General features: G+C 54.5%; 1 protein-coding gene across 2 annotated transcripts in view; it reads left to right on the top strand.

Annotated features, from left to right (window-relative positions):
- Nucleotides 1-24,990, top strand: part of LOC107503818 (keratin-associated protein 10-2-like) — an 84,055-nt gene extending 59,065 nt beyond the window's left edge. Inside the window, exon 4 of one of the 2 annotated variants that reach the window (XM_036235703.1) lies at nucleotides 23,952-24,990. In XM_036235703.1, the coding sequence (XP_036091596.1) occupies nucleotides 23,952-24,049 (98 nt within the window). In that variant the 3' untranslated portion in view covers nucleotides 24,050-24,990. Of the gene's footprint in view, nucleotides 1-530; nucleotides 1,623-23,951 lie in introns of those variants that run through there. The other variant, XM_036235704.1, reaches the window with a different exon arrangement.
- Nucleotides 24,991-26,256: the final 1,266 nt, after the last annotated feature.

Here is a 26,256-nt window from a genome sequence, read left to right as displayed (position 1 = left end):
CAGGCGGTCGAGCTTTCCATCTGGAGTTTTGATTTCCCGCCCCGAACTGAAAACTCCCCAAGTATCCGCCGTAGAAAAATAAACTCTCCGGTGCGTGCTGCGGGCATCACTGGAGCGCACACCTGAGAGAGACAGGTGACGCCGATGAGTCCGAGTGGGGTGGCTGACCACAGGGCCAGAAGTACGACAAGGCACGGCTTCTGCGCTTCAAGTGGTAGCAGGGGCCTTCGGGCCCAAGAAATTCCCACTCGAGTGCGCGCTGTGACCTACAGCGGCGTCAAGTGCTGCAAGTATTTCGCGGGAAGTTTAGTCCTGTGACCACCTGTGAAACCTGCTGGGTAGGCCAGAGTCCCCTCCACCTGGCCAACACCTCTGACAGGTCGAAAACGGAACACGTAATGCGCCCTTAGCTGAAATTGCCCAGGTTCGGTGCTTTCGATGATCTCGCTTATTATTTCAAAGCTGTCCTCTTATTGTTAAGCATCGTGCCATCCCGTGAATTTGGTTCTTATTTTATGTTTTCTTCCCAGGATTTATAACTTCACAGACCATTACCACTGATTTAAGCAACTGAAGCGATCATTTCCAAGCCCATCCTTTTCAGAGAAGGAAAGGTACCTTCAGACAGCCTACAGCAGAGGTCCCCAATGCAGAGGTGGTTCACAGCAGAAGGTAGAACATGCCTCCCCCGGGTTGGCTAAATGGCACAAAGTCCATTAACAGCCTTTTTTTTCCCCATCATAAGACTGCAGGCTCCGTGGCCTTTGTTATGTTCATCATGTCTAAATTGGATCCTCTCTAAAGATTTTCATTAGGTTTAAATTACAACGCATACTAATACTTTCAACGTCAAAAGCTTTAGACTATTTAAATTTTAAAAATCAGAATGGTCGCACTCGAAAATCACCTTTGTACCGATGTTTAAGGCGCTGCCTTGGAGTTACATCTCATGCGTTAGAAATCGCTCTGCTCCCCAAACGCGTCCGTCTGCTTTCACATGGAACACGTCATCGGCATCGCCTCCCGTGACACGGACCGTGTTTCGGAGTGACCGGCGACGTGCTCACGGCCGTCTCGCGAGGGCCGTCCCCACGCCTCATCGCTGAGCCCTTTTGTGGGCACGTCGCCGTTTTTACCGCACGCAGCTGCTGCTTTGTTAAAATATTTCCCTTCGATCGAGGTGCGTGCGGGAGGTGAGTAGCATCCGTGTTTAAAGCATGAATGAAACGCTGCGGTGTGAGACACACGAGCCAGCAGGTGAGGAGCGGCCCGCGGGGAGTCCCACGGCCTTCTCGGACGCCCCGGGGCCCCGGCGAGCCGGGCGGCCTTGCGAAGGTCGCTTCCTTGCTCTTAAACTGAGTGTGCCCCGCACGCTCCGTCCAGTGGCAACGGTCGACCAGTGCTCGGTGATGTTTACCGTGTCCTTCGGGGTCTTCAAATGTCCCTTCCCGAAGTGCGGTTCCATTCCCATCTCCCGCCCTCCGCCTGGAACACATCTCACGCTAAATACCGGGCTCGCGTATCGGGCGTAAAGCGACGCCCCGACTTGGCCCTGATTTTGGCCTCTCTCATTGTGCTGATTTCATTCCTTCTTAAATGGACGGAGTAGTTACTATGCTGGTAAAAAAAAAAAAAAAAATTAGTGGTGCGCAAAGATAGTGCGCACCCCATTCGGTGCGTCCAGCGGCAGATGATGTTCCGGTGCGTGTTCGGTGGGCTCGCGTGGCCCGCTGGAGCCCGCGGCCGACGCGCCGTGCCCCGGGCGTGCGGGATGAGCTTGCGGTGCTGCAGCCTAGTCCTCAGGATCCGGGGAGGAGCGCTGGAAACCCCGCGGGGTCTGGAGCGAGGGCTGGCAAGTCTCGCCTCGCCTCGCGTGGGAGGCAGGTGCGGGTGCTCCCGCCGGGGGCGCGTGCGCGGGAGCCACTCGGAGGTGTGTTCAGGTCGGCCGCGCGCGAAGGCGGCGGCCACGGCCACGGCTCTTAAACACGACCCTGTGCATCGTAAGGGAGATGGCGGTGCTGGGCGTTTAAAGGACGGTCTTTGCGACATGCTGGATAACGTGAGTGTTTAGTGGCGCACAGCTTGGCCCGTGCTGCACCGCCCTGTGTGGGCTGGACCCCAGCCGAGCGCGCCTCGCATGCGACACACACACACACACACACACACACACACACTCGGCTGTGCGCTGAGCTCCCCCGTGGGCGCCCGGGCCTTTAGCAGCAGTGGAGAATTCCAGCATTGTCGGCGCCTGTTCTGTGGTCTTTTCGTCCACGTCGATGCCTCTCGCGGTTTTTTCAAAGCTGCTGTTACGGTGTTTTTATAAAGAATAGCCGTTCAGTCGCTTCTCTGTGTTCTTCACGAGCGGCTTGAAGACTCTCTTCAGTCGTCAGGTTTGTCCAGGCTCCGGACAGACGACCCGAGCGTTTCCCGGCCGTCATGTCCGTGCTGAGGTGTCCCCCTGCACCCCGTGCTGGTTTTCTCCTGCTGGGAGAGAATCCCCGCGACACCCCGCAACACCTGGTTCCTGTGTCGCGTCGTCGGAGGGTCGCGGGGCTGGCGCACGGAGCGTCTGCTGGCGAGACGGGAGTCGCCGTGTGTGCCGGCTGCTCTCGGACGCGACCCTCGTCGCCTTGGCCGCGCGCCGTTCGTTAGCATCGCGCCGCGGGGCCGTGCCGGGAGGTGACGCCCCGGGCGGCCTCGCCGGCCGGCTCTCCACGCTCACGCCGCCCGCGCTGCCCGGCAGGGCTCTGCGGTGGGTGTCCCGCTCCTCGGAAGCCAAGGGGACAGCTTCGCGAGGCGGCTCGCGCTGCAGACGCCCCGCGTGTTCCCAGCGAGGGGACGCCTCTGCCCCTCGCAGGCCCGTCTGTCCCCTGGGGCTCAGGTGTTCCACCTGTCTGTCACCCAGCAGCTGGTCAACATACACCGTCTCAGCCCGGCACTGGGACCAGCCTTCTCCCCCGCTGCCCAGCGCAGTTTGCGGGGTGCTGGCCGCGCCCCGCGCTTGTCCTCCAGGCTGCACAGCGGACCCGCCTGGAGGTTTTACAAGCTCCAGGCCGTGAGTCACGTCCCCCCGGGGTCCCCTTTTGACTGGTCTGGGGCCCACCCCCCACCCCCGGGAAGTTTCTCACCAGGTTCTCATGTGTAGCTCAGACCGAGACGCGCTAACACGTGTCGTGATGATCCGTGATGGGCGGCAGGCAGAGGCCAAAACAGTTTGGTGCATATAATTTTGTATCTTTATTTCTGTACAATGAACTTATTTTAAAATTGCGTGTGTGTGTGTGTGTGTGTGTGTGTCACATAGAGCAGTTGAGGGTGCCTCGTGCCAGTCTGGTATAATTTTAGGATTTAATCGTGATCTCAGATGAGTTAAGGCAAGCATTTCCTGAAATTCTCGGTAATTTACCTGCCGCCCATGTCGAGGAGGCATGTTTTCACTTCTGGTTGCTGATCTTGCCTTGTAAGGTCAGAAAACCACCGAGGCGGATACTCCATGAAGATTATTGGTCTCATTCTATATGAATTAGTCAGTTTGATTTGTGCTTGTCTACAGGACATTTAAATTCAAGTCCGAAAATTCGCTTAAAGTACTTTCGATTGATATTATCAACTTTTATTCCAAAATAATTTACTTATTTAAATTGATATTGCAAATATTAAAATTCAGTTAGAAAAACATACTGAACAGCTCGTGTGCAGCCCTGACTCTGCTCGAGGGTTCCAGGGAGAGATGGTCCCGTACGAGAAACATGTCCATGTGTATGGAGCCCGCAGTCAGCTGGGAGACGACCCTGCGACTCGGGTGACCATTCTCAGTGCCTGCTGGGACGAGAAGGCTCCCAGCACCACCTGGGAAGGGGGGGAGGGAGGGGCGGCCGGGTGGAGTTTGCAATCTTCGTCAGGCTAGCGAGCAGCTCGGAGCAAAGCAGAGAGGACATGGCGCATGAGGCGGGACCTCCGTCTTCGGTCACCTCGGGTGGGAGGCCAGGGGCGTCACGTAAACAGGACGGCCCACAGGGAGACGGCGGTAAACGGACCCGAAGGCGCTCGGGGCACAGGGGAGGTTGAGACCAAATGCCCAGCTGCCGTGTATTGCCAGAAACGGCACCGTTGCCAGGAACCTGTAGCAAACTCAAAATCCCAGGAGGAATCTGAAGGCACCAGACTCTCACATCGAGGCAGAACTCTCTGCTTTTTCTGCATTTACGTCAACGTTCAGGCTTATGTGTATGCATCTCAGCTTGACTTTTATTATTCTAGTTTCAAAGTGTTTTACCTCTTTTCTATTTTACTTTTGCCTCTTTGTTGCTTTTCCTGACATTTTCTTTTAAATCCGAAAGTAAAGTAAGGGGTGAGACCCAGGAGGCCACGCCTCTCGGGGGCCACCCCCGCCCCCGACTCAGCCACAGCTGGGTCCACCCGGGGGCGCCGCTCTGCACACGGCCCTCATCGCGTGCACGTGCTGAGACCCCGCAACCGAATGAGGACGCAGCAGCCTCGGGTGGCCTCCGTCACCCGTCACCCTGCGCCGTAGCTGTTGCATGCATCCACGAGGCTCCTTGTGCAAAGAGACCGTTATTTCTTGGTCCTTATCCCAAATTCTTGGGCACATGGCAGCCTCTTTGCAAACACTTGTCAATCAAATTAGGCTTCAGCCCTGGGAACAGAGAAATAAAATGCAGTCCAATTCACTGGAGACTCCCAGGAAACCTGAGAAAAAAACACCAAAACCCTCGCACAGCGGCCAGGAATGATCCCGCTCCAAACCGTGCAGAATTTTAGGGGAGTCTCAGATATTTTTTTGTTGTTGGCAGGACACTCTGTAAAAAATATGCATGCACCTTTTAGTCTGTCGCTAAGAGACTATTTCTTGATTGCTCCCTGAGTAGCTCAAGTTGGCCCAGTAGTACCAAGCAAATAGCCTGGAATGAGACCAAACTCTTCACTTTTGTACACTTTTTTTAAATGAAAGAAGCATAATTCATGTTCATATTTAATATTGAATTAGCCCACGATTTCCATGAAGTCACTGTTACTTGAAATTGGAAATTGGACTTGTTCATGTTTAAGTCTTTATAGCATTATTTTTTCTTGAAGGCCGTGTGTGCAGATGTAGCTATTTTGCCAATGGTCTGTCTTTTCAGATCTGCTGGGAAGAGAAAAAAAAAAACTATCAAGTGTAAAATCTTTAGCAGTTTTTTCTTAGTCCTACACACTAGGATGGATAGACGGCTTTTAGTGGTCAAAGAAGAAATAGCCAAGGATTTTCGTGTCCCATTATCCCTGTCTCTGTTGAAAGACAAATCATACGTTAGAACGTAAAGAGGATTGAACGTGACCAGATGGATGATTTTTAAATTATGCAAAGGAACGGAAGAGGCTAGCCCGGAAATGTCGCGAGCACCGTGTTAGGATCGCCCGTGGGCGGCCTGCAGAGGCACGTTCCCAGGACCCAACAGCTGATGCAGAGTCTGAGCTAGATCCTAGGAGTCTATACATTTTTATTCTTTATGATTATTTACACCTATGGCACCTGGTCTTCCTAGCTGGCCTCCCATCCAAGGACTAACCAGGCCCGGCCCTGCTTAGCTTCCGAGCTCAGACATCGGGCTTGTTCAGGGTGACGTGGCCGCAGACCACGGACCGTGGCTCCACGGGGGCGCACGCTTTTCCCTGACTTCGGAGGTGGAGCAGCAGGGAGGGGAAGGATGAACTCACAGGTCTTACCAGTTCCCCGGGGGCGGGGGGGTGCACGTCTGCAGTTACGTCTCTTCTCATTGGTTTTAACGCGTTGTTGATTCAGTCAGGCGCACTTGGCTTCACCTCGTGCTGAAACAATCAGTGGTGACATAGAGAAACACTGAGAACCGTCTAGGGAAAATCGGTGTCGTCAGAGTACAGCAGAGGAATCTCAGGGCAGGGAAGCCCAGCACGAGCTACGCGCCGGTCGGGGCGGAAGCCATGCCGCCCACCTCTGCGTTCAGAAGCTGGGCCCGGGGAGGGCGGAGGGCGCGTGCCCGGCCTTCCCGCTGGTCCCGCAGTGCGGCCGCTCACAGCCCAGGCCGCGTGAGTATCGGGCGGGAGCGAGGAGGGCGTCTGCCGCGCGGGAGATCCGTGTGCAGCGCCGTGTGTCTACGGTGAGAAGCCAGCGCGTAAGGGTATGAAAGGAGGAAATCTGGCGTGCATGCAAGTGGAGGAAAGAACAGACACAATTAGAGAAGAAATAAGATTTAAAGGGAGAAAGCTGAGTTGTTCGGAACCTATTTCACAGATGCAATGCGTTCAAAAGTCGGTGACACGATACGTTCAAAAATATGCGCACATTTGGAAATTAAAACACACACGCATAAACACACGCACACACATACACACGCACTCACACACGCGTCAAACAGATACCAAAAATACGTGGACGACATCGCTAGAGATTCTGTGGGTGTTAAAGGACTGTTGCTTTTTAAGATACAGTCTGCTAAAAAGATTTTCATCTGTTAGAGGAAATGGACAAAATCCTGGGGAAAAAAAAACACAACTTACTAAATTAAGGGGGAAAAAGGAACTCTGAATATTTTTCGACCTGAAAATGAATTGAATTAATTGTTTTTTTTGTCTTAATAAAATAAACCCCAGCCCAGACTTCACTTCAGAAGTTCAGCAGTTCACTTTATCACAAGTGAACTACGATTTAAGAAAAACAATACCAGTCATGTACACATTGTTTCAGGAAAAAAAGACTCATTCCCAGCTTGCTTTAGGAGACTCGCTAAAGCTCGATACCAAAACTTGACAAGGAATTCACAAAAGAAAAAAAGAAAAAGAATTATAGACTAATACCTCTCATGAAGGAAGACAAAAACATCCTAACAAAATGCCAGCAAATGGAAGTTAGCGATTAGACTTAAAGGAAAATGCTGTGACAAACTGGGCTTATCCTCGGAACGTAAGGTTGGGATGGCATTTGAAAATCAATGTCATTCACCTCATTAAAAAATTAAGGAGGAAAATCTAAGTGCGCAGAAGGCAATTTAAAGACGTGAACACCCGTTTGATATAAATTCCCAGAAAACTAGGAACAACAGATGACTCTACCAATCTGATAAAGAAGGTCTTTTAAAAAGCCACCTTTATGTATAATGTTGAAATAGTGGGTATTTTATTCTTAATTTAGTAAATAAGACAACAGTGTCTGCCCTCACCCAACATTTTTTCAAGGTAGTAGCCAGTGACTAAGGTCGGGAAAAAAAAAATTACAAGGCCAAATTTATGAAAGAAAGAAACTGCCGTGAACTGTATTACTCTCATACATATTATGTGCATAAAATCAGACATATTCCAAAATATTATTAAGGTCACAGGATACAAGATCAATATAAAAATATAAAACATCAATGCTTGCCTAAAGAATAGCTGCGAGCTAGTGGAAAATGGTTCAAAAACGGTATTCGAAAAAAAAATTACTACTCCCAACAGCATCAAAAATTTCAAGTATCAGAGAGATCAGATTTAATGGAAGATGGTGGGATTTCCACACTAAAGACTGTAAAAACGTTTTAAGGATTAATTGTTGAAGACCGAAATAAGTTGAGAGATATTAAAATACTCGACCTGTTATAATGTGATTTTTCTCCCAAATGATGTATAGATTCAATGCAATCCCAGTAAGTTTCCAACACTTTTTATGGAAATAGAGAGGCCGATGCTCAGATGTATTCTACAGTGCAAAGGAGCTACTTCGGTCAAGACGACGATGAAGATGAAAAATTAAATCGAGGCCTTCGATGGTCTGGTCTCAGTGCCAACAAGTAGTAGACAGGTGTCAGCCTAAAGCTGACGAAAAGTCATCAGGCCAGACCCATGAAGAGCGGGCATGGTGACGTCCATGTCGGATGAAGCAAAACTGAGCTGAAACATGGTAACACCAAGGAAAGATGCTGATGAAAATAATAAGACGGAATTTGATTCGAGAAACAGCCTGTCCCCCGGATAATTCGAGAACAGTAAAACAAACAGAGGCTAAGGAAGGGACTCCGGTCCAGTGTTAATAATCAGATGACCCCCGGGGTATGTCTTTGTCTATAACTTATTCTACAAAATAATTAAAATGTCAGAACGCCACAGACGTAAAATCCTAGAACCGTCTCACACATAAATGCAGTCGAAGCAGGTCACTCACAAACGCAGAGGCGAGAGGGACATTTACGTCGAAACCGTCCATCCGTCGAGTCCAGCTTCTCGGCTCCCGTAAGTGCCTCACGTCTCCAGCAATTTTCTGCTACGAACGCCCTCCTCCGAGGGAGGCTGAGGGACCCCCCAGGTGTGCTCTGCAGTGTGGCTTTCCTCCACAAAGCCAACAGGATCGCCCGAGCCCCGTCCCTAAGCCGTGTGGCCCCTTTTCGACACAGTAGTAATAAGAAGGAATGAGCAGTCAGGACAGAGAATGTGTGGCAAAGTGCCCGTTGGAGGCGCCTTGCCACCGACAGGTGCGCGATGGTGAGGAGCCAGCACTTGAGCGGGCGGGCGGTACCGAGGTCTCTGGACTGCCGTGGGCCTGCGGTGACAGCTCTCGGAGGCCTGACCGTGGGCACTGACAGCAGCGGAGCATTCCGAGGAGCCGCGAGCAATGCGAAACTTCTCGTTTGCCTGTTTTTAATTGGTATCGGAAAGCAGCTGAGGAGCCCCGTGAAGCAAAAGGCGGAGACACAAGTCCTGAGACCTGACTGTGGCGAAAAGTCAAACGGAAATGTTTCCGTTACTTCCTTTCTGTTAACAGAGTTAGTATCTGATAAAATCACTTTCTTCACTCACCTGGCTGCCTCGATGCCGAATTACTGACAGCTTTCTTGTAGACCCGGCGTGTGATAATCAAAAGACCATGCATGCCCCGTGAACGTCGGCAGTCGCGTTTTGCGTCACTAAATTGATGTTATTAAACATTAATTCCACACACTAAAAGCAGAAAAGTGAGCCAGGATAAAATCAGGAAACCCTTTCTAGGCCTTTTAGGTGATTCCAGAAGGAATATTTAGTCTTATTTAAAGAACGCAGAAGAAATCATTTTTACATCGTAATATTTTAAAGGGATGACTGTTACAGTTAGCGTCAAGGGCCTGGATTGAAAAATGATCAGGTTGCGCACACGTTTGCATTTTTTTGACGGGTGTTCGTGTTGGGGAAAACACCTTCTGGAATCCACGGGTCCGTGACTCCAAGGTCTCCTGGCATTAGACGCGGTATCTACTTGAAGCCAACGGAAGGCAAAGGCCGTGCCTGGCCTTCACGCCATCGAATCGAAGTTTCAGAAGCAGTAACTGAATATGGAAGCATTAGAACGTTTTTGTCCTAAATTTTTTTTCTGGAAAACTTCCGTATTATTTTTCCGAGTCGTGTCATCTTCTGAGGGAGTTTTAATACCAGCAAATACCATTCAGATCATCGACATAATTCCAAAAATAGAAGAATGACAGAGAGATTGGGATGGTGACTTGTAACAGAAGGAAAGGTTTTAATTTACTCGAAAGGGCGGCATATGGCATGATTTAGTCCATCTAATTCTACATTAGTTTCCTTCAGTAAACTCTAAATTCGTGCGGCTTTTGAGACATGATGATTTTATGTCCCCTTTTCAGTTGTACGTACTCAATTCCAGAGTTTCAGGCTTAAATAGAAACCATAATATACTGTTTTTTTTCTTTTATTACTAATGATATTCCATAAGAGATGCTTGCAAATATATGAAACCCCTTGTTTTACATGCATTTGAGAAAAGTACGTGAACCATTGGGTTGTACGGCTCTTTCTAGGCGGTCACAGAAAAGCCGTGGCTATTCAACGATAAATTTTACTTTTGGATCAGTAGACATGAGAACATTTGTTCCTACTTGGAAATGATTCCTCCTATTGTTGGTTTTCGTTTGTAAGAGACAGAATTTTTTAATCGTACTGAAAAGAGAAGTTTCTTATGATCCCCTGTGTGAAGGAAAGTAACATTGACCTTATAGTTTCTGACCTTGAAAAATAACCTTCCAGCACTATGAATTATCAAGCAACCTAACTTCAACGGGAATCTGTGATTTTATTACGGGCCATTTGCATGATAATCTTCCCCGGGGTTCACGGTCAACCTTTACTCTGGACATTCACGGCGTTTCAAAATAAGTCATCAGTCTGATTTTTGCATATCACGGTCAACCTTTACTCTGGACATTCACGGCGTTTCAAAATAAGTCATCAGTCTGATTTTTGCATAATGACCTCCTTTACCTCCAAATAGGATAACAGTTCAATCACACACCCGCGAAAGGGGACTCCTATTTAATACGCTTTCGTTCATTTTCCAGAGAAAGGAAAAAACATCCTTGGCCGTAACCGGGTTCCTTCCGCCGGAAGTATGAGCTGAGTATCGTGTTTGATTTGTTTTGTGTGTGTGCATGTGTGCGTGTGCGTGTATGTCTTACGTGTGGTTTGGGTCTGGGGTGACGAGTTCAGTCCGTGCCCTTGAAACGTCAAAAACAACGGAGAAATAAAAACGAAACGAAACTTCAAAAACAACCAAATATTAACACCCCTCGATGTCATGATTCATGGGTCTGCCTTTCATCCAGACTAAAACCTGTACGTGGATGCTCATGGCAGCTTCGCTCATAATTGCCAACATTTGAATGCAGCGGAGAATCCGTCAGTGGGTGAATGGATGGATTTCAGTCAATAAATCAGAAGAGTATCCGAAATTTAAATTTTCCTTTAGCAATTAAGATGAAATTCACTAAAACTACGTGAGCATTTAAGTGTGAGTCTCTTTTTAAAAAGTATAATCCTTAAGGTTCATTTCTTTTCTAGCAAAAAAATAAAAATGAAATAAAACGGATTCAGCAAAGCATAACGTTATGCTAAGTGAATTTTACGTTTAGGATATTTTAGTCTAAAAGAAGATTATAAGCAGAACTAGGAGAGAGTCGAGCAATTCAGGTCTGCTAAAGCAAAAGCAATTCTTGAGCCATCAGAAGGGAACAATTTGAAGTTCTGCCCCAGACAATGCATTTTTGTCAGGATTTCTGACATGTCACACTTCAATCAGGTCTCAGGGCAGAAAGTCAGACTCTCCGCTTGAAAAGTCAGTTATGCCCAGCTTGGCCTAGTGATAAGCAACATGAAAAATACTAGAGAAATTTTTTTCCCTCTTAAACATGGATTTTCTTAAGAACTCATAAATATTTCTTAAAATGATTTCTTCCTGAAATCTCTGTAATTACCAAATACAAAAGCGAAACGGTTACTTTTCTATACAGAAAAGGTTCACCATTGTTGAAATCTGCATTTAAAACAGAGTATCAAGAACAAAAGGTAAATGCAAATTAGCCTCCTTTTCAAATAGTTTGTAAAGTTTTCCTACAATCCTTTAGAATAATGGTTTCTGGCTCCTTTTGATTAAGAAAAAGATATCACCTTTTTCTATGGAAAATACTATCAGAACTTCCTTTTTATTCCCACTATCAAAACTCTATCAAAAAAAATGTAGTGAAATTATTTTTAAAAAATAAAAACTAAAAGATAACAGAAAGTATAGAAAAAATAGCAAATATGTCTATCACAGCAATAAATGTAAATGAGGTAAATTTATCCACTTGTTTATAACAGAATATTCTCACACTTAAGCACACACACACACACACACGATTTCACTGATCGCAAGGGCAAGGAGGAAAGGTACAGAGTGCTAAGAACAGTGTGTACTGCAATGGGGAAAGTGGATGGAACCAGAACGTTCCAGAAGGTTCTCCTGAGGCAAGAGCCCTGAAGCCACACCTAGATGCTGGGAACAACTTGACTGCAAAGTCCTTGACAGGAAAGAGAACGAATTTATTGAAGAACGAAAAGGTTTATGGAGGTTTATGAAGCATTTCCTCTCTACTTCGCCCAGCCCAACCCCACCGATTCTAGATAGCTACTTTCTTAGTTTCTTAGTTTCATTGTGCAAAGAGAAACAATTTAGCACTACTCCCGATCCAGATCAATATACTAAGATCTTACAGCTTTTTTTTTTCACAGGTGCATAGTATTTCATTGTGTACTTGTCATGGTCTCCGTAGCACTTCCTGTTGATGGGGGCTTGCTATCAATCATTCGCAAATTCCAAATATTGCCCAGAGCTAGCTGGGCAGTTGCGCAGGACAAACCAGACGTGGACGGTGAGTGCTGGGTAAAGCGAAGCGATCTGTTCTCCCGCGGCTCTAAGTTAAACGTGAGGGAGATGCTATCTGCCTGTCACTAACTTTACCTGTCGAATTTGCATGCGAATTCTTGTCCTCCGACTCAGGAAGGTCACTGCTGAACTCACTGCAGGTTTTGAGCATGTATCGATTCTCCCCAAACCACAGACATGGTCATAAAGGAGAGCTGTGCTGATCCTGCAAGTCCGACCCCCCGAGTTTGTTGTCAGTAAAAGCCTTGGCCATTTTCAGATCCTCCCCCGGCTGTTTAGGAACGACTGGGGACCGGAGGCCCGTGAGGCCGCCTCGGCTCCCATGCACACCGAGCTCTACGGAGGCCGCGTACATCGTTCCTGCTGGCGTTTCCAGATGCGCACAGACCGTTGCACATTAACTTACACTCACGCCCATCCTAATCCAGTCCGGAACAGGAAACGTGGATGCGCCTCCCCGTCTAGTGATGTCTGGAGTTCTCAGTTCGAACTCGGCTGTCTCCCTGGATTTTGTAAGTTCCGGGTTGAGGTGAGGGATCACGGGGGCTGTTTGACCCCAGGGTCCTGTCCCCCTCCCACCCCCCCACACACACGCGGTCGCCCGGGGATGCGCACCTGTCGTCTGTGGCGGATCTCATTCCTCTGCACTCGGCGCCATCACGGTCCCCGACCTGCTGGTCGCTCAGTATTTGAAACCCCTTCTGACAGTTAGTGCCCGTTCCACGCCGTGTTCCCCGACTGTCTGAACCAGGCTGGGGGTGTGTCCTCTGAGAACAGAACACATGAAGGTCGGGCAGCAGGAGGCCCCCGAGGAGCCGAGACAGAAAATTCTCTGGGAACCGACTGTCTTGCCGGAGAGGGCAGCTCTTTACACAGTGCCGTCCATGTCCACCCAATTGTCTAACACTCGTGATTCGGTGGGTCCACACACTTGACGTTTAAGATGTAAGTCTAGTCATGCCAGACTGCGTCGAGTCCATGCTGTGACTGTGTTGCATGGAAGGACATACATTTTTGAGGGAGAGGGCACCCCGGCATGTGTTTCTGCAAAGGAAATGGTGTGGCTCGCTGAGGAAAAATGATTTTTCCTCCCCGTGGCAGCCCTGGGCGAGAGGCCCGTGCCCCTGCACACGAGCGAACTCCAGCTGAAAGGCAGGCGCAGCCCGCCAGAATAAATACTATCACATTAAAAAGACTGATGTCTCCTTCTTTTGTAATTCCTTCTACTTGTCTACATCGACCACGTACGGATCCTGAACCCACTCGGAAGCTGCTAACAATGCGACGGAGCGGGCGGTCGCGGTCGCCCGGGGACGGACGGCCCGCAGGGTCGTTCCACGCGCAGGTGCCATGCTGAGCCCGGACTGACTCCTTCACCCTCCGCTGTGTCTGTGAGTTGAGGGAAAGTTCCAGAGTTCACGGAGGGCAGAAATGGCAGCCTGTGCAGTGTGGCCGCACGCGCGTGAGGCATCTCTCCGTGCTTGGAAGCTACGTCGGGCCGGCTGGTGCCTTCTGTGTTTTCTGGTGATGGCGCGAACGGGGCACAGCCAGCCAGGCCCGCGGCGGGGTCTCCGCCCTCCCGGCCAGCAGCGAGGACGTGCGGGCTCCGAGGGACACGTCGCGCCCGTGCCTCGAACAGCGTGCATGGTGAACGCAGACACGGCCGTCGGAGTCCCCTCTTCTGCCTACCGTAACACATGCAATCGTTATATTTTCATGTTGCCCTTTGATTTATTCTCTTTTTTTGTTTTTTTACTTTTTATTTTTCAATGAGAGTCGACGTGCGATATCATTTTAGATGCGGTTCAGACGTGACCTCTTCTTTCTAATGCAGGTCATCACTATGACGCACACCGGGATGCAAAATCCCCAGAACGCAGGGTCGGACGTCCACATGGGGGCGGAGACCATCCAGAGGCCGTCGCAGAGGAAGCCTACAGGGACGGTGACCCACCCAGGGCACGGCAAGGTGGCCTTCGCATTCCCGGGGGCGGGGGAGGACGGAGAGGGCCGTGGTCGGAGGGGCTCGTTCTCAGGGAGACACCTTGCCCACACCTCGCGGCAGGCCGATGTTTGCCCGGCTCCGAGTGGTGTCTGTAGAACCTATTTCTGCATAAACAGTAGTTTAGTCTATGCAAAGACAATTTCGTTGATGGTAATTTCTCAAAAAACGCAGGATAGCGTTGACTCCCATCGGCCCGGAGGACAGACGCTCGCACGCCGTGTGAGGCCCCACGGCGCGGGTTCTGAATCGCGGTCCTTGCCGAGGCTGGGTCACCTGTCCCCCGCCCGGGAGGGAGGACTTCTCCCTGGATCCAGCCCCAGCCGTCACGACGAGGAAATGCCCGCGGCGTGGCGTCCTCGGGAACGACCGTGAGGCATTAAACAGCACGGCCGGGACCCGCTCAGCTCCCCGCGTCCGCAGCGGAGTAGCTGCCCCTCCCGCGGGAAGAGCCTTTCCTCTCTGGAACCTTCTCCCTTCCTAGGATCCCGTTCAAGTCCCGGATTCGGGTCTCCATCCAGGGGAACCCGAACAAAGACAGATCTCGCTAGAAGTCAAAACACACCGAGGAGGTCGCTTCGCAGAGACTTTTCTGAAACTGGGAGACAGGGAACCCATCTGGTAGAGTCAGGCGCCCACCCTGTTGCGGGAGTGAAGGTTGAGTCCTCTGCAGTACTGGGCAGGCGGCACCCCCACGTCCCTGAGATACAGTGGGGTCCGGGGCCTCATGGCACATGTTTTAGAGGCAGGAATAGGAAAAGGTGTGTGAGCTGTCTTAGGGATGCTGGTCACTTCCCACTTCTCAATCTCCGTCTGTCTACTTTAGTGACGTTCCTCTGTGAATCCGCGTTGCTAAACTCATCGTGAAATCCACGTTCGCGATTTTCTGTATCACGTTTGACTTCCATGAGAAGGTTCCCGTCAACTGCAGCTGTTTTAGGAGCTACGCAAATTTAGGATTTCTGGTGCAGACCTAAAGCGCGGACATCCTGGGTTCCTCTGCCGTGAGATGGGGTCATTCTGCGGCGGGAGGTCCGCGCGAGGCGTCAGGAACGTAGGTGCCACAGTGCTAATCGATCCTGAAAATTACAGGTCTTAACGGACGTCATTAACCGGGTTGACGGACGTTCGACGTTCCAACAGGTAGACGTCAGCTCGGCTTAAACAAGACTCGCGTGACGTCAGGGCTCCGGAAAGGGCACCAGACACACTGCGAGGATTTCGCAGACGAGGGAGCCCGACACCCGCCCGCTCGGTGTGTGCGCGTTGCAGAGAGAGGGCCGTCATGTCTCAGCCACACCTGACCAGGTGCGCGTGTTGGGGCACGGGATGAACCTCCTGGAGATCAGGGAGCAGGGCATTCTGAGCCCGCGTGGTCAAGGAAGCTTCTCCCAGACTAAGCTGGCCATTGAAGAGAGAAGGAGGCAGGATTTGGATGAGTGCCGCAGCATCTGGAAGATTCTTTCTCAAGCAGGGCACAGCCCGAGGAAGCGCGTGGGGCTGGGAGGACGGGAGGCGACCCAGGCTGGGAGGGGGTCTGCGGAGGCCAGGGCCCCGAGACTCGCGCACCGGGCCGGAGGCTCCTCAGCCTGGGAGGACGCGGTGGGGCGTAAGACTCCTGAGCGCTGTGGGGCCCGGTTTAGGAAAATGTTGTGGCACCAGGATTGCTGGTGACAGCGCGGCGTGGGGGCCACCGTCCCCGCCACGTCGGCAGAGGGCGAAGGGCACGGCCTCCGTCCCGGACGACCGACGGACTCCTTCGAATCCAGCCTCGCGGCTTAGGGGCCAGCGTTGCACGTAGTGACCAAAGAGACACGAAATAACAACAGGCATTAAGTAACAATAAGAAAAGTAACAATAAGAGACATTACAGAGGACACACTGAACTCAGACAGACTGTTACCGGAGGGGGCGGATAAAGACCCTGCTGCTGCTGGTGCCCATCGTGGGGCTGGAGTTCACCTCGAGATCGTCGCTCACACTCTGCAGCTTTCCCAGCGAGGCGTACGATCCGCAGATGAGTCTCATTCTCGCTGTGACTTCCGTGCGTATCGAGAATCGGCTTGGGGTGGGCGGAGGCGGGAACCCGGTGTGGCAAACTGACCATCGAATGAATTTTGTTTTCACTCAGTCCCTGAGATTTAAACCCGTTCTCCGAGATCAGGAAAATTATTATTTATGACGGGAATGTTTACGTAAATGTGCATGCGTATTTTCTTCTGAAAATCTTTTATTGAAATCGTGTCATTCACATAGCAAGACACACATGCAAATCTGTTTCGTATTTAAATAAGAGCCAGGCTTACTTATTAGCATTTTGGAAGCATTGCAAACCAGCAGGATCCATTATTCATCGCGCATTCATTACGTTCCAGACGGGGCCGTTTGCATGAGCGACTGCATCTAATCCAAACGGCGCTCCCGGGGATGATCAGTTTTTATTTCCCCAGTCGTACAGATAAGGAAACTGAGGTTGACGTGATCTTAACTAATTTACTTCCGATTCCCCAGCCAAGACGGAGCTGGAGTTGGAAACCGGGAAATGTCCCCGTGCTGGGCTCCGAAGGCCCGAGGCCGCGCTCAGTGCGCCTGGGTCTTCTGGACGCGATGCCCTCGGCGAGGCAGGTGACGGGGTTTGGTCAGCGCGTGAGTAATCGTCACCCTCCCGTGCTCTCGTTCCCGCTGGTTGTACCTCTGCTCCTGCCTATAAAGTTTGGGGTTGTTCACTTAAAGTGCTTTCGAAACATTTCGTGCGTTTGCAGCAAAGTCATTGGATTAAAGCATCTTTCACGGTATTCTCCCTGGACGTCAAGCAGAGTGTTTTTGTAGAGATGGTCTAAATCCCTTCGTCCACAACAAGGGTTACTTTTAAAAGGATAAAGGATGACGGCGTTTAGTTCCGTCTCTTGTTATTGGGGTCTGGGCAGGGTGGGGTATTTTTGGTGGATGCGGGAGACGGTGACATGTTCTCTGCATCATGATCCGATCACGTTGTTCTCGTCGGTCACTCACAAGGGAAAGCGAACGGCCTTCGTCTCCGTAAGTCTCCCCCCCTCCTCTTAGCTCTCCCAGCCTGCGCCGGGGGACGGGTTTGGCTTGCGTCACCTTGGAGGACACCTGTGGAGACTGAGGGGCGCGGGGGGGGGGGGGCGCTCTGTGCCGGGGGGGCCCCCTCTGCGGGGAGGGCCGCACCGCAGAGGACGCTCTGCGCGGAGGTCACGTGCATGTTCGCCCGTCCACGCCGCCCGCGACAGGCTCAGTGCGCCTCGGGGCGCTGCGCTGGGTGACTGTGCGTGGCCAGGCGGCACATCTGGGACTTCGGCCGGGGCACGCTCCGCCCTTGACCTTGGAACGTGTCCGGGGGCCCGGAAGGCACTGCCCCCGAGCTGCCTCCAGCTGTACCGCGGCGACAGCTGGTCCGAGCCGGGGCCTGTCTGGCTGCCGCCAGCACGGGGCTCAGGCCGTGACCACAGAGCGCGGGGGCTGGCGTGCCCCGGCTCGTCCCGGCCCCCGACCGGGTAGGCACGTGGCGTCCGCCCAGCGGAAGCTACGAGGTCGTCACGATCTGCAGCCACCCGTCTCACGGAGCCGGGGGCCCCGGGGCAACCTGCCAGGCCGGCCACAGCACGGTGACCCGGGTCTGCCGTCTCCTGTCCTCCAGCTTGCTCCTTGCTGGACTCAAAAATATTTAAAGAAATGCGTAAGGACAAAAGAGGATACGCCGGTAGTTGCAGGGCGGGAAGGAGGGAGGCGCGCTCAGAGTTGGGGGGGGGGCACCCCGGGCAGAGCCCCACAGCCCGTGTTTGGGCACGTGCGCAGGCCCTGTGCCAAGACGCGTTTTTCACGTTTTATTTCAGGCAGAGGAAAGACTGCTTGTTGGGTTGACAGAGGGCGGGCAGGGAAGGGGACCCGCCTGAGACCGGTACATTACCTGTTTGCTCAGAATCATTCATTCTCCCGTCATTCTGCTTTTGCATCTTTATTGACATACCCTTAGAAGTATCTGATCAAAACAAACACATCTGCTCAAAAAGCCTTTTTTTCTTTTGTGCCTTTATTTTTTTATGACACACTCGAACAGCTAATTTTAAAATTTCTTTCCATCCACAAAACGGTACACCAGATTCCTGCCCCAGTGTAGTCTAAGAAAAGAGGACAGAGCTAGTCTTTCTGCAGGCCTTCTGTCTCTACGCCAGACACTCAAATTAGTGAGGTATATGTGTCTCTCAGATTAGTTCCAGAAATCGAAATCAAGCTTGCGAAAATCCAGACAAGCTCAGTTCGTTCATCACAGAGGTAGTTTCTCTTCAAAGACGTTTAAATGTGTGTGTATGTATACAAAAGATGTATGTAAACGGGATTCTACGTAAAAGTGAGGCCTGCAAAGAACTGGGGAGGCAGTGAGTTCAGCCTTTTCTCTTTGCTAAATCTCTGCCATTTCTCCTGCGTGACTTAGGCTCTCTGACTCGACATGCTCTGGTCCAGTGCAACAGGGAAATCGTCTCATGGTCTCATGTTTAAACCCAGCACAGATTAAGGTCCCCACCCAGGGAACGGCCACCCGTGGGATCGGATCAGGCTTCAGTTTCTTAAGACCACCCATCCACCCATCCTGCAGGAGACTTCAGGGTTGGACGTATGGATCCATTTTATGGCATCCTCTTGTTTAAGCGCGAAATGACACAGATATATTTAAAAGTTGTTTTCCAAACTATCTTTGGCGTTCGATCAGCTAAAAATTGTGAGCAGCTAACTGCGTTTTAAGCGGCCTCTGCTCGTGCGGTGCCACGTTGGCCAGAGAGACCGGGGCGTCCGGGGAGGAGCCCCGTACCGCGCGCGCGCGCGCAAGGCCTGCTCCGTTCCTGCGGGCGGGTGCCCTGGTGCTGCTGGGCCGGGACCCCGGGAAGGGGAGTCGCCCCCCCCCTCCCCCCCGCCAAGGCGACGCCCGCGCTGCGTGCACTGCGCGGCCACGTGCGGCCAGGGTCAGGTTCGCACGCCCCGCGGGGCACAGCTGCCCCCGCCGCGCGCCCGCCGCTCAGACCGGACCCGGCGCACGTGCCTATGACCCAGAACCCGGCGCTGGGCGACCCGGGCTGCAGCCCCTTGATTCGCCCCCTCGACGTGGGGGGACAGGAGCGCCGCTGGCGAGCTGCAGGCACGGGAGCCGCGGGCTGGGGTGGCCCTGGCAGTGGGGCGTGGGGCGCGGGACGTGGGGCGCAGGACGTGGGGCACGGGGCGCGGGGCACGGGGTGCGGGATGTGGGTCTGTGCGCCGGGGACGCGGACAGCGGCGCGCGCCGGAGCGCGGTCCCCGGGGCCGGCCAGGGACACAGCGCTGGCGAAAGCGAGCGGCACCGGCCCGCGCGAGGCCGCCGCCCTGGGGCTCAGGCGCGACGCCAGGTGCGCAGTCGCCCTGCGCGGAGCTAACCGCCCGGAGCTGCGTCCTCGCGGGGCCGCGTCGCCGGCCTCCCAGCACCCCGCGTCCTGGCCTCGGCCGCGTCCCCAACCCCCCAGCACCCCGCGTCCTGGCCTCGGCCGCGTCGCCGGCCCCCCAGCACCCCGCGTCTTCCCACGGGCCTCGCGCTGCGTCTCGGGAGCGCCCCCTCCGCTCTGCGCCCGCTCTCCGCATGGACGCGTCTTCCTGGCGCGCGAGCGCAGTGCGGGCACCGCCGGGCGACACCCCTAGGTCACAGGCCGGCTACCGCGGTGCCCCCCCCATCAGGGCCTCGCCACTCACGGTGCCCCCAGACCCGCAGCGTCCACCTTCCTGCGAGCACGGATGGTCCACCCTCCGCCCCCCAAGCCTGCAACCAATTTCAGGGCTTTGAACTCCTTCAGGATCCATTTCCACGAACACCGCAGTCCAGCGCGCCCCGCAGTTTTGCTACGAGGACAAACGAAATCTGTTGGGGGGGGGGGGTTGGGGGACGGGCACGCGCTCAGCTGCGGGCCCGGAAGCGCGCAAGGGGGCCTTGCCCTTTGCTGAGGCGCCGGCCGTGGACGCCCACAGAGAACTATCCTCGGGAAGGGGCGGGGGTGGCAAATATGGGGTGGGAGGAAGGGCAGGCTGGGGACCTCTCCAGGCCTTCGTGCTCGCTAGCACCTCAGCCCCCTGACTGCACTGCCCGAGGCTGCCTTTCTCCTAACCTGTGTGCAGAAGAACCTGCCTCCTGCGTGCGCACCTGCGACCGGGAAGCCATGGCTGCGGGAGGGAGGGCCCACCTGTGCCAACTACTGAACCAAGATGTCTTTGGGGATATAGTTCTCACCCTCAGCCTGTGTGAGAAAATCATCTATGTTAAGTTTACCAAGAATATATCTTCTCCTCTGGGAAAGCCAGCCAAGCATTCAACAAAGATTTACTGAGAACGTTATGACCTTTGTGTTTTTTTTAGAGTTTATTTTTGTTCGTGTTCTTTTTTTACGTCCTGCCCCCCACCCCCCACCCCCAGCCCCGTGCCCTTGGCCAAGCACCGGCTGGTTCTCCGTATCTTTGGGCTTCTTCTGACCTTACGGTATCGGCCCGTCCAGGAGTACTCATGGCCCCCTTCAGCCCTGGCATGAATCAACAGCCAGACACCTTTCAGTCCCAAAGAAACGCGTCTAGTCTGGACTCTCCCTCCACTCCACGGCCACACATCCACGTGCAGATGGCAAGGCCCCTCAAACTCAGCACTTCCCAAACGATGCGTTCTTCCCAGCGTCGGGTGCTCAGTAGACGAGTCTCTCCTCGTGGTAGCTGAACAGGCACACGTCAGTTCAAGCCGTGGGCACAAAGAGCATCCCTGGTACCTCCTGGGTGCAGGGTGCGTGCTGGCCTTCACTTTCTCTCCATCTCCTGAGTTGGGTAAAGTCACCGTCCCAGGGCTGGCCTTCGTGACCGGCCTCGTGAGAACTGTGCATCGCGTAAGGCACCTAAGGTCGCCTTCTGGATTCAGGAGCGGCCTTCGGCCTCGCAAACCACACGGTGAAGAGTACGAAAGGAGTCCGCTGGCCGAGCGAACACCCGAGCGGGCGCTTGTGGTCAGATGGGAGCGCTGGTGGGCGCCGGGCAACAGGGAGCCGCGTCCACCGCCCACGGGTGCGGGCGGAGCCGTGTCTCCTCCGACGTCTTGAATTCCCGCTCCCTGTTCTTAAGCGTGAAAGGAGAGGCGCACTGGAGGCCACCACAGCTGTGACTCGGCCGCTACGACGCCCCACGTGGCTCATGCCTGGCTCGGCCCTATTGTCTGTGGCTCGGGAGGTCTGTGAGCCGCGCACGACCCGCTAGAGCTGTGCCAATGACGACCTTGAACTCCCAGAGACAGAAGTAGCCCCCCGCATTTGCAGAATGATAGAAAAATGGAGTTGAAATATGCACACTCCCGCGTAACGAGGAAATAATTTCAAACGGAATACATGTGTCATCGCTAAAGCGTTATTTGGATTTTTGAATTAATGTAGTAATGCTCACCTTGAAACTGCTTCTTTATAAGACAGAGTTCAACACTGTTCTTTGCCGATGTTGGAGTTAATGCATCTGTCTAGGGAGTGTTACATGAATATTGCTGGACTGGGTGGATCTTATAAAATTATTTGAATAAAAACTCCAGTTTGGCAAGAGACCAAATCAAGTGAAAACAATTCCTTAAAACAAAAGTAAACTAAAAATGGATCAGGGCGCACTACAGTTTATACTATAACCAAACTATTTTCTTTTGTAATTACGTACCCATATGGACAAACACAAGACGGAAATTTTTTTTAATTATTATTTTATTTAAAGGACAGATGTGTTTGGGTGGGATTTTCCCCTTCAGAAGCCTTATGTTGACATTATGGGGGCATCTGTGGCAGTTTTGAAAAGAAGACTTGTTTCTGAAGTCGGTGACTCACGAGCTATTCTAGGCGCCTGCACCGAGTTTGGGACGAGGAGGGAGGCTGTGACAGAGGCAGGGACGGGGCAGGGGGCGGGGGAGGCTGCTCCCCTTGGCTCCGAGTCCGTCACCTGGCAACGTGTGTCTGCTTCCGGAGCGTGGCTGGAGTCGCAGCGAGCTCATCCCGAGATGCGTGCAGGAAGAGCGCGGAAATGCCCGCCACGCAGGAGTGCTCAGCTGTGGAAGGAGAAGCCCGTCTTACCCACACAGAAACGATTGTCACGTGACCTCCCGGCTGAACGCCGCTCGCGTGGGAACTCTCTCCCTCCCCCAAGTCTATCCTAAGGTCCCAACTTCTCCTTCGCAAAGCAACTTTTCCCAGACTAAGAGTGAGGGGGAGAAAAGAGAGAGAGAGAGAGAGAGAGAGAGAGAGAGAGAGAGACGGCTTTCTATTTCGGTGACCCAACTAGATTGTCATCCTGCTTATAACTCAACCCAAACGTTCCCAAACAGCACCAAAATAGCTCCCACGGAACTTCCGAAGACGAAAATGAAGCCCAGATGGCCAGGACTGAGAATGTCAACTCCGACGCTGGGCCTGTGCTCCGAGGACAGGAGCTGTGTGCCTTTTTTCTGATTCTCTTGACAGTCCGTCCGTTGTACGAGGTCCATCTGCTTCGCAGCGGCTTCGGCACGGCCGGGGCGTGACGTTCCGAGCCTGCGTCTCGCACCCGGGTCGAGGAGTGGGAAGCGTAGCAGGCCCCTGTGAAACAGCCCTGCGTCTGCGAAGGACAGAGGACGGGTCCCGCAGGGGCTGGGGCCGTGTGCTCACGGCCTCCTCCTGGCTGGGCAGGAGACGCAACGGCTGGGTTCTCTCTCCACCCTGTCCGTCTGTCCACCCTCCCGCAGCCTGCTCGTTCCCTGGACCCGCGATCGGCCTGCTCGTTCCCTGGCCCGCTCTCCCCACACCCCGGACAGCGCTTAGACGTCCCCTCGCAGTGCGGAGCGCGTCGCAAACGCGTCTTGTGGGATCGCGGCCTCGCGCGCACCGGCTCTGGCCTCTGAGGACGGAGTGGCTCTGTGCTCGGCAGGCGGAGTTCACGACGGGGTGATCATGCACCCCTCCCGGGTCAGCGGCTGGCGTCTCAGTGGGTGCAGGCCTCAGGTGCTGCCGAGCATCCCCCGGTGCACAGGCAGCCCCACGACGAAGACTGTCCCTCGGGCCGCAAACGCCCGCCGTGCACACTCGGGGACGCCTCGGCCGGAGGCGGCGGGTGTCTCGCCTGCTGAAGCTGTCGTCTTTGTGGGCACGAGACCCCTCGGGCCGGGCCTGGAAGACCCCTGCGTGGGCGCTCCCCGGCCCGCCGCTCAGCGTGACCATGCAGCGGCCCTCGCCGGCACGCTTCTCGGCGACCCGCGTGCGATGCCGCGCCGACGTGGCCCCGCGGGTCCGTGCCGCCGGCCCACGCGCTGTGCAGCCGCGTTCTCCTCGGGGGTCTCGGTTTCTGACTCCCACCGTGGGCGACGTGCTTTTAAAAGGACGGCAGCTACGTAGCTGGACACAAGTGCCATCGGCTCTGTGTCTCTACGTCGCGTTTACGGTGACAGGTGTCGCTGCCCGAATGCGGTTTATCGCAAGGCCAGATTGGAGGATTTAAAAAAAAAATGGGATGGTTCACAGCTCCTCCCGCAGTGCCACGGGAGTCGCAAAAAAGGGGGTTTCGCGCTGCCTCCTGCAGGCGCGCTGTGTGCTTTGGCGCAAGCTCGCAGCTCGCTTTGTTAGCGCTGGGGACGAAATTACCGCAAACGCCCACAAGGCACTGAGACTCGCAGGCGACCCGAGGGTTTGGGGTTGGAGCCTTGCTCTCGTGACAGGAAGCGCTGTGTCGTTCCAGATCCTCGACGCGGGAGGCAGAACTCCTTCATTCCCCGTCGCCCCACGCGCCCTGTGAAATCCCGAGGTGGAGCTGAACCTGTGACCATCACGCGATGACACATCCTAAGCCTCGGCTCCTGACCCGCGGAAACCGAGCTGCTGAACTTATGTCCCTATCAGCCAGTGAGCGGTGAGCGTCGTCCGTGAGCCACGGCTGCCCGTCTCTAAGACGATGCCTGCGTCCAGGGCTTGCTCGGGGCGTTGACCGAGACGGCACCTGGGGACCTTGGCCCAGACTCGCTGCTCAGTAGGGGCTGGTAACAATCTAGCCACAAAACCGCGTTCCATCATTTTAAATCGCAACATCACAGATTACAGTGTAATAAATCTCTTCCTGGATGCTGAGACACATTGTTGCCCAGAAGTAATCGATACATTTGGTAACCATGTAATTAATAAGATAACGTGTAACGGGGGCCTAGAAAGCAACCTGGCTGGCGGGCTGGCGTGACCCCGAAACCCGGGCAGTGAGCTCGCTGAGTACCAGGCGGTGGAGCATGGGGTGACTGTGATGGGCATCCGACAGCCGGGGTAGCAGGAGAAGCCTTGCCCTGCTCAGGTGGGTCGGGAGAGTTCCCGAGATAAGCTGAGCTTTGAGGGAGAGAGCTGGGGAACAGGAAGGAGGTGGTGGGGGCGGGGGCTGAGGCAGGAGGAACCCCCAGGGCAGAGCCTCGGAGCAGACCGGGGATCCCAGCTCTCTCACCCGTGAGCAGGTCGTCGGCCAGATGACGAGACGTGAGGACCAGTGTGGCCCTCACGTAAAGCTGCAGGGACCAGACCCCTGCGGGGCCCTGTGCTGTAACTCTGGAGTTTGCATTTGATCCTGCGTTGCGGTGTGGAGGTATGTGCGAGGCGTGGGCAGCCTTGGACTTCGGCACGTCCGCTCCGGCCGTGTGTAGACGAATGAACTGGAAACGCTGACGTGATCCGGGGGGTACCTCAGGGCCATGAGCAGCGGCGTGGAGGGCAGCCGGCGGGGGCCGGACGGCAGGCAGGCAGCGTCGGAAGGAGGAGGGGCGTCGGGGGGCCCGGGCGGGGCTGGACGCGGGCTCCGGAGGCTGCTGGCGCCCCGTGCCGAGGGGGGCGTCCCCGGGCAGCGCCGACACCCGGGTTGGGGGGAGGAGGCGTGGCACGGTGAGCTGACGGCCGTCCGCCGTGGGGTGTCCACGCGGAGCCACAGTGGCACCGGAGCTTGGGACGGATGGGTGCCGACAGCGGAAACCGGTCGTGGGTCGTGACGTAGGTGCTAGTTACGGGCACGGCGACGCCACGAAATGGGGTGACGACCCCCCGGGGGCCCCCGCGGGACGCGTGGAGGGGTGTCGCCGGCAGAGGAAGGGGTGCGGCCCGCGTCTAGCGGGCGGGGGCCGCCGATCCTGCTTACCGCCCCGAGCGGCCAGGGCTGCCCGCCCCACGGCTGGGGGAGGGGGGGGGCGCGTCGCGAGTCGGCCGGGGGGCGGGGCCCTCGCGGGGGGGGGGGGGGTCGCGCAGTGGGCGCCGGGGGGGGCGGTCCTCGCCGGGGGGGGGGGGGGGGGGCGTGGCCGCGTGACATCGGGCTGCGGCTCGCGGGCGCCTGCGGCCAGGTGCGGAGACGAGCGTGTGACCCTGGAGGGCAGAGACGCGGTGGGGGGGCTAAGGGAAGGCGGGGTCGGGGGCCGCTGTCTCTCTCTCTCTTTTTTTAATGGAAAAGGCTTAATGTGAGGATGCTCACGGAGAGGAGGCAGAGGCGGGGCGCGGTCGAGGCCGCGGGGAAGGCGAGCGAGTCCCAGGGCCAGCTCGTGGGGTGGCGCCCTGAGCCGCAGGGGAAGCCGCGGTCTCAGACGCGGCGAGGGCATCGTCTCCACGGACGCAAGGGGGAGCGAGTTCGAATTCCTCGGAGGAGGACGGCTTAGCCTCGGAGTTCTGGCTCTCGGGGTGTCGCCAGGCCCCAGGTCCACGCCGGCGCGTACCTTCATTCCGGGTCAGGCGGCTCAACCTGCCTTTCTCTGGCCACGACATGGAAGGATGCGGGGAACTCTCGTGGTCAGAAAGATGAGCGCCTACGTGAGGAGGGTGCAAAGCTCTCGTCAGCGCTCACGGCGGCTCTTGGCACGCGGCGAGAACTTAATGCACGTGGGTTAATTCTCCTTAATGACCAGCCCTGAGATGGACGTAGTATTTAAAGTTTAAAGAGTGGGGGGCAGCTTTCAAGCAGCCTGTGGGGTGAACGGAGCAGAGAAGCAAAGGAGGAGATCACAGTCGGCTGCAAACCCAGCCTCGCCCCA

The sequence above is a fragment of the Rousettus aegyptiacus genome, unplaced genomic scaffold (genome assembly GCF_014176215.1).
Source record: "Rousettus aegyptiacus isolate mRouAeg1 unplaced genomic scaffold, mRouAeg1.p scaffold_m13_p_19, whole genome shotgun sequence".
Classification (NCBI taxonomy): Eukaryota; Metazoa; Chordata; class Mammalia; order Chiroptera; family Pteropodidae; genus Rousettus; species Rousettus aegyptiacus.
Note: the sequence above shows the minus strand (reverse complement) of the source record. Positions and strands in the feature narration are given on the sequence as shown.